General features: G+C 47.2%; 1 protein-coding gene across 1 annotated transcript in view; it reads right to left on the reverse strand.

The window, feature by feature from the left end:
• Positions 1-11216, reverse strand: part of TNIP3 (TNFAIP3 interacting protein 3) — an 82134-nt gene that overhangs the window by 34074 nt on the left and 36844 nt on the right. Inside the window, exon 3 of the mRNA XM_011370778.2 lies at positions 7555-7675. Coding sequence (XP_011369080.1) covers positions 7555-7675 — 121 coding nt within the window. The remainder of the gene's footprint in view (positions 1-7554; positions 7676-11216) is intronic.

Genomic DNA, 11216 nt, shown 5'->3' on the forward strand with positions numbered 1-11216 from the left:
GTCGCTGACGTTAGCAGAGGTTAACGTGAAGTTCAGAGATGTTAAGTGACTTGCCCAAGATCATGACATGACAAGCGGGTGGCTGAACTCACACACCAGTACCAGTCCCTCAGCTTGTGCACCCCGAAGGACCTCTTCCCTATGTGGCGAGACATGAATAACACCTAAAAATTATTGGACGAAACATCATTGACTTGTTCGATGCAGCAGCCTGCACCATTAAGGAATATAAGTCAGGCAGGTTTTAAGAAAATTGAGTTTTCATAAGGACTAGACGTGAACTGGCTCAGCCTCTGAAGTCCTATCGAAACAAAATCTTACCGATTCCCGCCACTGCTCACTAGGGCCTTATTTCTACTGAGAATGACTAGTGGTCAGAAAAGAGAAATTTGGCCTTCAGAAGTTGTAATCCTGTGTTTGAGTTAAAAAGCGTTGTCTCCTTCATGCACGCGTGCGTCTTACAGTAAATGCTTATCCACCACGGCCTGGGGCCCGGGGACTGTGCCGAGTCCCAGGAGATAAAGATGAGCAAAGCAGACCTGTCTTTCATGTAGTTTCTGTTTTTTAAATACAGAATCTGCAGATAAGAAGGACACTCCATTGATGATAAAGCCCTTCCCGCTCCACTTCACCTTCATCACGTGATCGGCTCGGCCGCCGCGGGTGACAGACACCACTTTCCTCCTGAGACAGTACGTTCCAACATCATGTCTATAGATTTAGATGCTATTTTTAAATAACGAAAAATTGTAATTATGTATAATAATGAAGAAAGAGCATGAACATTTACAAACGGTGTGGGAATAATGGGAGCCCTTTTTAATTTTAAAAGTTAAATCTTTCTTATTGTGGTAAAAAAGAAAATAATCAATCTCGATTTTTGCTACTTATCCCGGGATACCATAGGCAAAGATGCTTATGTATTTTGTGGTTTAAGCCTCTCTCTCTCAAGCACAAAATGAGGAGGAAAGAGCCTGGTCTGGAGGGCGGATGTTAGGGTGCTCCGGGCGCTCTGCAGTGGCCGCTTACGGCCCATTTTGCTAACGCTTCCCGCACCCACTGGAGAAGTTGTTTCTGGTCGAGCTAGAAAGGGAAAGGCTGCCAAGGCCTCAGAGTCCAAAGCCAGCTTGGATTCGGAAGTCCCTGTGGGAGGTCCATGTCCTGCCCCAAAGCTAAGCACCTGGAGACCCTAAAGAACACTTTCGCTAACATCTCTTAGGAATGTGTGACTCGCGCTCACCCCGCAAGCCCATAGCCTGCTTCCAGGATGCCGTCACAAGTTTCCAGCTTGCTTACCCCAGACACTTACGTTGTTATTTTTGTACAACACGGAAGACACGCTTAAAGTCTGAGCGGATTTGCTCGCTGAAGCCGTACGAGTCTGGGAGAAGGACAATCAAGGCAGAGACGTGATTCCGAAAGTCAGGCCGGGTCCTCGGCCGCAGGTGCTGCTCAGCGGACAGCCGAGACTCCGAACTCTCTTCCTGCTCTTTGGACACCCCCGGGCGCCTTGCATTCTCCGGATCAGTTAAAAATTATAAACCTATTATGATTTCCACCCAGATGGATCTGTGGCTCTTCACCTCCAGGCTTGGTAGCTTCCCCGCCAGTCCCCCTGCTGATGTGCTGCTCCTTGGTCACCCAAGTGACCTGACCTGGAGCTGCCAGGATTATGATTTTCACTGAGGCCGAGGGAATTCTCTGCCACCTGCCGCTTACATCTTCCAAAGGCCATCCAGCATGCATCTTTCATCTCTTTGGAACCTGCGGCAAATCTTCCCAGGATGGGACAGACGACTTTTGAGTAAGAAAGAAAGTGTCCTACTCAAAAGTGTCTCTTATCTACCAGGAGGGAGCCTCAGCTGATTGACTCACTCCCCCCAGCCTGCGGAGCCTTCTACCCAACAAAAGGATGCCTCTCGAAAGTTAGGGAGAGCTTCCGTCTCCCCTCTTCTTCAAGAGTTTTAATTCTTGTGTCTTAGCGTCCAGTTTCAGCTTATAGACCTGTGTCTGTTTTCCTGTGCTGCCTGGTGATACACCTTTCTGTACAGCAGGGTTCAGGATAGGCACACACAGCAAGCCCTCCGCGTCTGGACGTCCACTTGGGAGCCGCGCCTCATGGGACTGAAGCGGGGTATGGCACAGATCAGCCATGGGCTCAGCCTCACTCTGCAGGGACCTTTTGGGGAGCACAACCTGACCTCTTCGTACACTAATCCATTTCGTTTTGAGGTTTGAATATACGTTGAGAATGAGAAGACTGAAAACTAAAAGCTGAACTTATAGATTAGAGAAAGATACATAGCTGATTAAACGACTTCATTCAAGCTATTTATTTCAAAGGCCACAAGGCGCGGCAGCCAAGCTGAGACAGGCCTTCTGGTTTCCAGAAAACTTGGAGGCAGTTTTTCTAGCCAACTGTTCGAACATTCCCAATGAAAAGGAAACAGGTCCTCAACACAGCAATGCCACATTTTTCCCTAGCAACGACGGGATCAAACATTCTACAGCTACCACCCCTGAAATTAGATAATACGATTCAAAGAGGAAACCAGTAATTGTATGGGAAAAATTAAGAAAATTTTGAGGTTCAAGCTAATTCTACAGTGACAATGACGATGCTGTGTTTGTTTAGCCCTTTATACTTACAAAGTGCTTTCACATCTTCACTCACTTTATATTCTTGTCAAAACCTATTTTACAGATGAGAAAACAAGATTGCGGTAAAAGTTTATTTTGATAAAGAATAGCTAGCTCAACTTTTAAAAAAAGGGAAACGACCATGTGATTTCACCCACATGTGGGATATAAGACTGAAAACAACGAGTGAGCAAGACAGACAAATGGAGTCAGTTTAGGGGTGACCAGACGGAAGTGGGGGGGGTAGACGAGAGTAAAGGGGTCAACATACGGTGACAGCCCAAGATGTAACTTTGGGTGGCGAACACACAGTGCAGTATACATATGAGCTATTATGGACTCGCACACTTGAAACAGGTATAATTCTATTAACCGATGTCACCTCAATAAATGTAATTTAAAAAAGAGAAACAAGAATATGGAAACTGGATCTTATTTTTTTCAACAATGTGGTTACAACTTACTGTAGTTTGCAAGCAGTTTTTCCCTCATAACCTCTCAGCACGTCACAAATCCACATTATTCTCTGAACCGTCTAAAGCACTTTCCCAAGGCATTTCTCCCTTGAGAAGAAGGACCGGATCTAGAATTTGTCCCCAGTTACTGGAAAATCCTCCTTCGACTTATACTAAAGTCATTGGGAGCCAGTTTCTGTTGCTGTCTCCTGAAATCGGAGAAGCGAAACCAAATGCAAAGACGAGACAAGGTCCCTAGCGGCCCAGTGGCGGAGGCCCGCGGGGCGTGGCCGCCCCTCCTTGTGTCCAGGCAGGACTGGAAACAGGCTCGTCTGTTCACGATGCATCCAAGCCGACCCTCACTTTCCCTCTTATTCAAAGACAGACAATGACAGGTCACAGATTCATGTCCCTGTGTTAATTTTCTCGTCGTGCCTCTTAGGGCCACGTCCTGGTTTAGTATAATTAACACTCCTTTTGGAATCTTAATACTAGTTTCTCTGAGGCAGTTGTTTGCCCTTTGCCTATGAAGCTTCCCATGGCCTTAGTCCGCCAGCTCCCTCGTGGAATAATTCTCCCTCTTGTTCTTGCCAAAGGTAGTTGAGCAAAAAGGAAACTGACATATGTCTCAGGCCCTTTAATCATCAATTTGATTTAGCCACACTCTTCCCGCCTCATAAAGTCATAAAGAAATTCATTTCCTGCTCCTGGAAAGGGAGTCATCTTACTGCTCCTTTGCTCACTCCATTCCGTGGGAAACGAGAGACGCCCGTCTCAGAGCCTCTGTCATTGGCTCACCCTTGTCTCCCCTGCACCAAATTTTTCTTACAGCGTTACCGGTTCTATCGATATCCTATTGGGAAGGTAAAGATTTCGTTTTGTTCTGAAGGCAGGATTTGCTCCTGCCGAGTGCTATTGTATAAATAGCGATTCAGCAGAGATTCCAGCTGGGCACTAAGCTGCGTTTACTTAAGAAATCAAATATCTGAAGATACCTTCAGATGACAACCGAGGCCAGGGTGCCAGAAGCCTGCTGGGGTGAGGGGAGACCCCCTCAGAGAGGAGGGGAGCCGCAGGGCCTCGATCCAGGCCGATGCCGAGAGCCCAGACGGGAGGGTCGCTCCGACCGCCGGTCCTTCTGGTACCAGCTTGAGTGAGGACGTTACCACAGACTGCCGTGGGGTGTCGCGTATGTCAAGAAGCGGTGGTGGTGGGGCCGAGCATCTTCAAGCTGCCGAGCACTGATGGGGACGCGAGGATTTAGGAGCCTGGCGCTAACACTTTAGTGACTCGGTCCTTGTGCCTCTCAGCAGCTCATTTAGTTTGCTCTCTGCTGTGTCTCTGGTTCCTGACGGCCATTTCACAGATTCTTAATTTCTACGAACACTGCACCTCGCCTCTGGCCTTCTCGCTCTCTGTAGGCGTCTTTACCTCCCACTCCGCAAAGAAAATAACGAACGCCGATGAGGAGCCTGCTGTCCTTTTTCCGGATGTGCGGAGAACAGGAGAATGAGCACAGCTCATCAAGGACGTGAAAGGGGAAACAGCCTCCTACAGAGCGACACAGGTTCCAGTTAGGTCTCAAACACAGGAAACCGATCACCAAGAGGATGCCCCGGGGCTGTCGGAGAGGCCTTGACCGTGTGGACAAAGGGATCCAGGGGAAAACCAGAGTCGGGAGGGGCGTCGGTCCTGAGCAAACGAGTCTTAAGGGCCGGTACCCACTGGTACCAGAGGGCGCGAGGACCAGGGTTCAGGAGGGGATTCAGCGAGACGAGGCTGACTCTCTGGGATTAGACGAGAAGGTCTAGAGAAAAGCGTGCACGTCCATGAAGGCGGAAAGTCCTGCCGGGGCCTTAGAAGGACGTGTGTGGAGGCTGGAGCGGGGGTGAGGAGCCGAGGACAGAAGGGGACGGAGAAGCCTTTCTTGGCCCCGACCACGAGCAGAGAGTCATTTTTCATTTGGAAAAGAAAGATGGCTTTTTTTTTTTTTTCAGGAAAAAAGTGCGTTTCTAAACAAGAAAAAGTGCATAGATACAGAATGCACACGACCTTATTCGTTCATTAAGTGAGTGAAAGGGACCAGGACCCCGGCCCGCAGCACAGCTGTCCCTCTGACTGCAGGCACCACGTCAAGGCTGGCTCTGTTAAGAGCTGGTGTCATCTGTAGTCAAGATGGGCACAGTAGGCGGCAAAGCCATGACTGCCAGGGGGATTCATAACAAGGAAATGTCGGCAAGTGAATGATGAGGACAGGGAGGAAGTCCCCAAGACGGTGAAGGGCAGCTGACAAATGGTGCCGCGCATTTCAGTGAAGATGCCCGTCTGGAGCGTCTCGAAACGGCAGTGTGCACGTAACGGCGCCTGTCAGAAAGCGGGTGCACATGAGCACGCTGCAGAGAGAAGGCCGAGGATTCAGGTTTTATTTTCCTGATTTACAAGCGCTGAGACAGGAGAAATCCCGAGATGCCGCTCGTTCCCACTGGGGAAAAGGAAACCCTGAGTTCTGTGCACTGGCCAAGCTGTCGCGCCTTTCTGCAGCCACCGCCCGCCAGCTCGCCAAGGCGTCCGTCATCCGACGGAGGGGCCTTGCTGGCCGGGGTCCCTGCATGGGTCTTGGCGTGCGAGGCCCAACCCCGGACGCCTCCGTGAAGGGTCGGCGCACAGCGAGGGACGCCCCGGTGCCTGGCAGCGAAGGCTTGGAAGCACGTTTGCGAAGTCACATTTCACGGTCTCTAGATGGCTTTGTATTCGCACTAAATCAAAAAGGAGAATTTTTGTACACTTCTGAAACAGTCTCCATCGACCTAGGCCTCTCACAAGTGGAGCTGACAGGCAGCGGTACCTTTGACTCTGTCCACCGCCGGGACCACGTGGAGGTGGCCGGGCAGCCGGGCACGATGCGCCCGCCTGGGCGGGTCCTCCTCTAGCAGGGCGCCCCTGAGGACCGAGCCAGCTCAGCATCTTCTTCCCAGTCCGAGACCCCGAGCCACATGGGAACTGCAGTCCTAACGTGTGGCTTGGTGGTCAGGACCTTTGCCAACATCTGCGCTCAAGTCGCAAGAGACTGTAACTAGGTCTAAAGGTGTTTGACAAGTCCACGCAGTTTTCCGTCACGTGCAGTAATTAAATAAGGCAGAGATTTGAAAACGAGACGTTTTAATAAGTGTAACCCAGAGATCTAATTTCAGTTCAACAATACGTTAAAGAGGCACTAATTCCTGTAGTTTCTCTGTCAAATCTCTGCAGGGAGGGCTTCGGATTTGGAAGGTCCTCTTCCTTTTATTGTTACTATGGCTAAATGCAACACATTTATTTTATTTTATTTTGTTCGGCAAAATCTATGGCGAAGACTTTTTGCGTGTTAGCTCGTGGACAATTAAAACTATTAGGGATTTGCAAAAAAAAATATTAAAAAGGGAAAGAGAGAGATACAGGGGTACCGAGGCAGCCACAACGCACTAGCACGTGAAAAGGGGTAAAAGTTTAACAGACACAGGGTGGGGAGGGGGTGAGAAAGAGAAACGCAGACCCGACATACAAAGAGATGCCCTCTGGAGTAGGGGCCTAGAGGCTCCGAGACGTGGCTTTTGTGAGGCCTGAGGCTTATGCCATTCTAGGGCCTCTTTTTGGAGAAAAAGATACAAATGTGTAAATGCGAGTTAGGTGCCACGGTAAATCCTGTTCAAGGGACTCTAAGCTCCGTGGGCTCCGCAGCAAACCTGCGCCTACATGACTTTAACAGTTTTCTCTGTGCTGGATATAACTTTTCCACGATGAGCACGAATCGCACTAGAAACAGGAACCAAAGTAGAAGTATAAGTTACGCAGATTTTTTTAATGTCATCCATGCTCTCAAATTTTCTTAGATAAGATTTCTTTGAAATGATCATCAGAGACGGTTTTCACTTGGGCTACAGAGCTTAAGTTTATGTTGCCATTTATGCTGAAGTCTAGAGTCGTCCACAAAATCCCTAGCTCGAGCTCACCCTTCCGTTTTATTTGCTTATGTAAAGCACCATAGACGAATATCCTGAAACAAGAGAACATTCGAACTCGAACGGCGCTTTGAATCAGGTAAACCTTGTCTGTGCTTTAAAAAATGGACGTGAGTCGTGCCGTTTGAGTAACTCGGTGTAAGTGGGTTTATATAAATAGCGTTATTTTTTCCCAAAGAAAGGAGTCGTCGCTGCATTAAACGTTCTCTCCGCTTGCACGTCCTGCTTCGCTGCGGTCACAGCTGCCTGGTGTCACCCTCTTAACTGCACAGTGCTGCTGCCAAAGGGTCGTTAGGAACAGGAAGTGACTGTGTCGCTGCACGTTGGTTTGGTTTATCTTCGCAGGCATCCAGGAAGTACGTGACTGTAAGTGATCTGGGGACTGTCCCCATCAGCTTTTCTGGGTGAACACACTGCTAACGCGTGTATTAAGACAAAGGAGGAAGAAGGCGATGTCTTACCTGGAGAGGACATGAACTTCTGTGACTTGGCGTGGCCCCGGTGGTGACTCCTTTGGGATCGGAAGAGGCACTCCTCTCGATCAGATCACGGATTTGATTGTCCAGCTCCACGCTTTCACATCTGCCCGGGGCGGGGGAACATGGGAAAGTCACATTTTACAGAGATAAGCGGAGGTTATTCAAGGGCACAGTGAGTTTGCCAGGGACACGGAGGTGTTGTTGGTGTGGGGCATCCCCCGATCCCTAATCTCATTCTGTATTCACAGTCCAGCCCCTCAGGGCAGCTTAATTTTCGCTCATTTGCACATTTATACAGAGATAAAGTGAGACGAGGGCAAGCGCAGGCACTTTCACGGTCCGCGCACAGTGCCTGGGACGGAGGCGCTGGGCGCCAGGCCTTGGACACACGCCTCGTCCCGTGAGCGCAGCTGAAGCACCAGCGTCTCCGCACCTCAGAGAGGAGCAGACGGGCTTCTGAGTTCACCCTCTCACGAGGCTCTGTGCAGCTTTAGAGCGGGACACCACAGGGGGACCTAGGGTAAGTCCCTTAGCTTCCGTGAGCCCCGTTGGCCTGGTTTATGAAAGAGGCAAATACTGTCGCATTGTGAGATGAGTGAGCACGTCACGCTGGGAGCACGGGCCAGCGTGCCGTAGACACTCGGCCGCTGCTGCCACTGTCCTGATGCCGAAGGGCCGGCACAGTTAGCAAACATTCCAGCACATGAGTGTGGTAAGCAGGAACCGTAAATTTAGTATATTGATGAAAACAAAAAGCTAAAAAGAGCACAGAAACATTTCAATTCAGTTCAAAAGATAATTAAAAAGTTTAGTCCCATCTTGGGTAAAAGACAGCCATGCTTATAAAACATTTTTTTTTTTTTGTATTTAAAGCCAAGTCATAAAACTTGGATTTTATAGCATTCTTAGCAAATCTTATAGATTATTCTTCAATATAAGAATTTAATAGATATAACTATTTTTACATTCTGTTTTTAATTAGTGAAATTCGTTACCTTTCGTGAAGGTCAGTTGGTCTTAGATTTATTTTACGAAAGAAAATGATGTGTATCAAGGTTTCTTTCTTTCCTATACGGCTCAAAATTCTGATAATTGAGAGGCAGAATTTAGGTTGGTAAACTCTGCTTTTCTTTTTAGAACACTAAATCATCGAACACAGTACAGTTATATTCTTAACATACCATGGCCCAAGTTTGGGAGATAAAAACAAAACAAAATAAAAACTCTAGCTAACTTGTAAACACAATCAAGCAAATCCTGCATGACCTCGCGCTGGTTTCTCTGGGTATACGTTATCCTCACCTTGGGCTCTGCTCTCTGATGCTACTGAGCTGCTTAGGCGAGGGCTATGGCTCCAGTGATTTATGCTCTGGGTCCTGCCCCTTAATCATCCTGAGCTTTCAGATAAGAAAATCGAGCCTCAGTGAGGTTAAGTGCCTTTTCTAAAGGTCACTCAACTTCTAAGGGGCAGGGTTAGGATGCACTCTGAAGCCCGTGACTTTTTCCCACTGATTTTAGGAATTGTCTATACAGCAAGACCGTAGAGGGCTGTGTTTATTTGCCAATAATTGGGTTTTGGTTTTCCATTTTGATGGACAATTCTGCTTTAGTTCCAAAGAAAACAATCTACCGGTGCCCACAACTGACATGTAGCTGACTCAGAAGGTCAGAGGTTAGGTCAGGCTCGGGAGACAAGATGGAAGGACCAGGCATTTCATCCGCGGCCCATCTTTTATGTGGCTCCTTGTTTTTCTAGGTTTTAAGTTCTTGACCAGGACCCGTGGATGGGATCCAGGCATCCATGAATCACCCCAAATCAAGTTAAATACAAAATAATCTCTGTGTTATATGCTCCTTGTCTCTTTCTGAAGAGTCTGTAGTTTTTATTGAGTTCTCGACCTCTCTGCAAAAGCTAAAAATCATTGACCCAACTTAAGTTACTGTCTTGAGTGACCACTTTAAAATCACTTCTCATCATGGCTGTCTTTGTCTGAGTACACTTTATTTTTTGACCATGGAGAAACTATAAAAATCCAGAAATGGCTCCTTGAATCAAACCCGATTACTAAAATCTTATTTTGGGGTGGCCTCCTTACTAAATTGCAAGTGAACAGAGAATTATAGGGGTAATATCGTCGGGTTAAGAGTTCTTCGAGACGAGAGTGACAAGATTCAGTGAAGTCCAGTAAATCCCTGCTGGAGCCTTGGCTTGCTCATCACTTAACTCAAACTTCCGTAGATATAAATCTCCTCAGTCACCATCCCTCCTTCCTACCCTTCACTCACAAGAGCAAATCAACACGGAAAGTAAATAGAAATGATGTTAATATGAAGTAGATGTTGCCAGTCGGATAGTCGGTTCCACCAATGTGACGATGAAACTTTAAAATATTTCCCTAGGTTGTGTGTGATGGGTGAGCTCTTTCTCTAGGACTAGCTGCCCGGTCACCCAGTGGGGACCAGAGCGAGCAGGAAAGGAGGTGAATGGGCCGCAGGATCATCTGGGCCCTCAGACTTTCATTATCTTCAGGGATCCCCAGTACAACAGCCTCCAAAAAATTATTCAATGGAAGCACGGGAAGCAGCGTGTCCTTCAATGTCATTGTTTAATAGGCTCATCCAAGGATTATTTATTTAAAATTTGTCATTTGATTAGACCTTTGACATTGTTAATGTCTAGATTTCTCTCTGGAAAATAAAAGATTATCTCAAAGGTTATTGTTTACTGCCTCGTAAACAATAACCAGCATTAACCAGTTTACATCTACACGAACCATCTCATGCGAACATTCTTTTATTAAATCCTTGCAAATACCCAACTCTTCGAACACTCTTCTTATCTTTCTGGCTCCCTCTTTAATTAATGAGTCGAATTAAAACCATGGACATATGTTCATATTAGATTTGAATGATGGTCACGTTTTTAACTTTTTGTGCATCGTACGTTAACCCTGCTCTATGTCTACACCTTCAGACCATTGAATTTCCAGGAGTTGATAGTGACTCACGGTGAGTATGCGACCCAGACTCACCAGACTTGGTTTTCACGGTTACATGCGATGGTTGCCTCACTAGCATTGGCAAATAGTATAAATTCCTGAAGAAATAATTACGCGTAATAGACAAAACAGATAACCACGGTCTTGGAAAGAACTGAAGATGATTTCATTTGTTTCCTGCACTTAGAGGACAGAGCAGGGAGGCTCGAGGGCTTAATGAGAGCGAAGGCAGGGCAAGGATTTAGGGCGTGGGTGATCTCCCTCCCTGCAGACTCTCAGCCCCCTCAAATGCCCACGCTCCCCCCACCTGCTGCCGGCGTCACATTTTAGGCTTTGATCTTATGTTGCAGCCAAGTGTTTTAGAGAATATTCTAGAGAACAAAGCACATTTTCACATAGAAGACAAGGAAAAATTGATAGCAGATTTTTCCAGAATAGAAATACTTCCAGATGTTCAAAGACCGGGAACTGTAACCTTTTGTGACTCAGAATGAGAAGTGCTGTCTGAAAGACTACGATCACGAGCCATTTTTAGGTTTTGTGTTGTGTTGTTAGGACTGGCACTCAGTCAGTATGCTCCCGGCTATTTGGGAGAGAAATAAATTACTCAAAAAAGAAATTACTCTATGTGTATATGTTTTAAAT

This window comes from Pteropus vampyrus, unplaced genomic scaffold (genome assembly GCF_000151845.1).
Source record: "Pteropus vampyrus isolate Shadow unplaced genomic scaffold, Pvam_2.0 Scaffold174, whole genome shotgun sequence".
NCBI classification, from domain to species: Eukaryota; Metazoa; Chordata; class Mammalia; order Chiroptera; family Pteropodidae; genus Pteropus; species Pteropus vampyrus.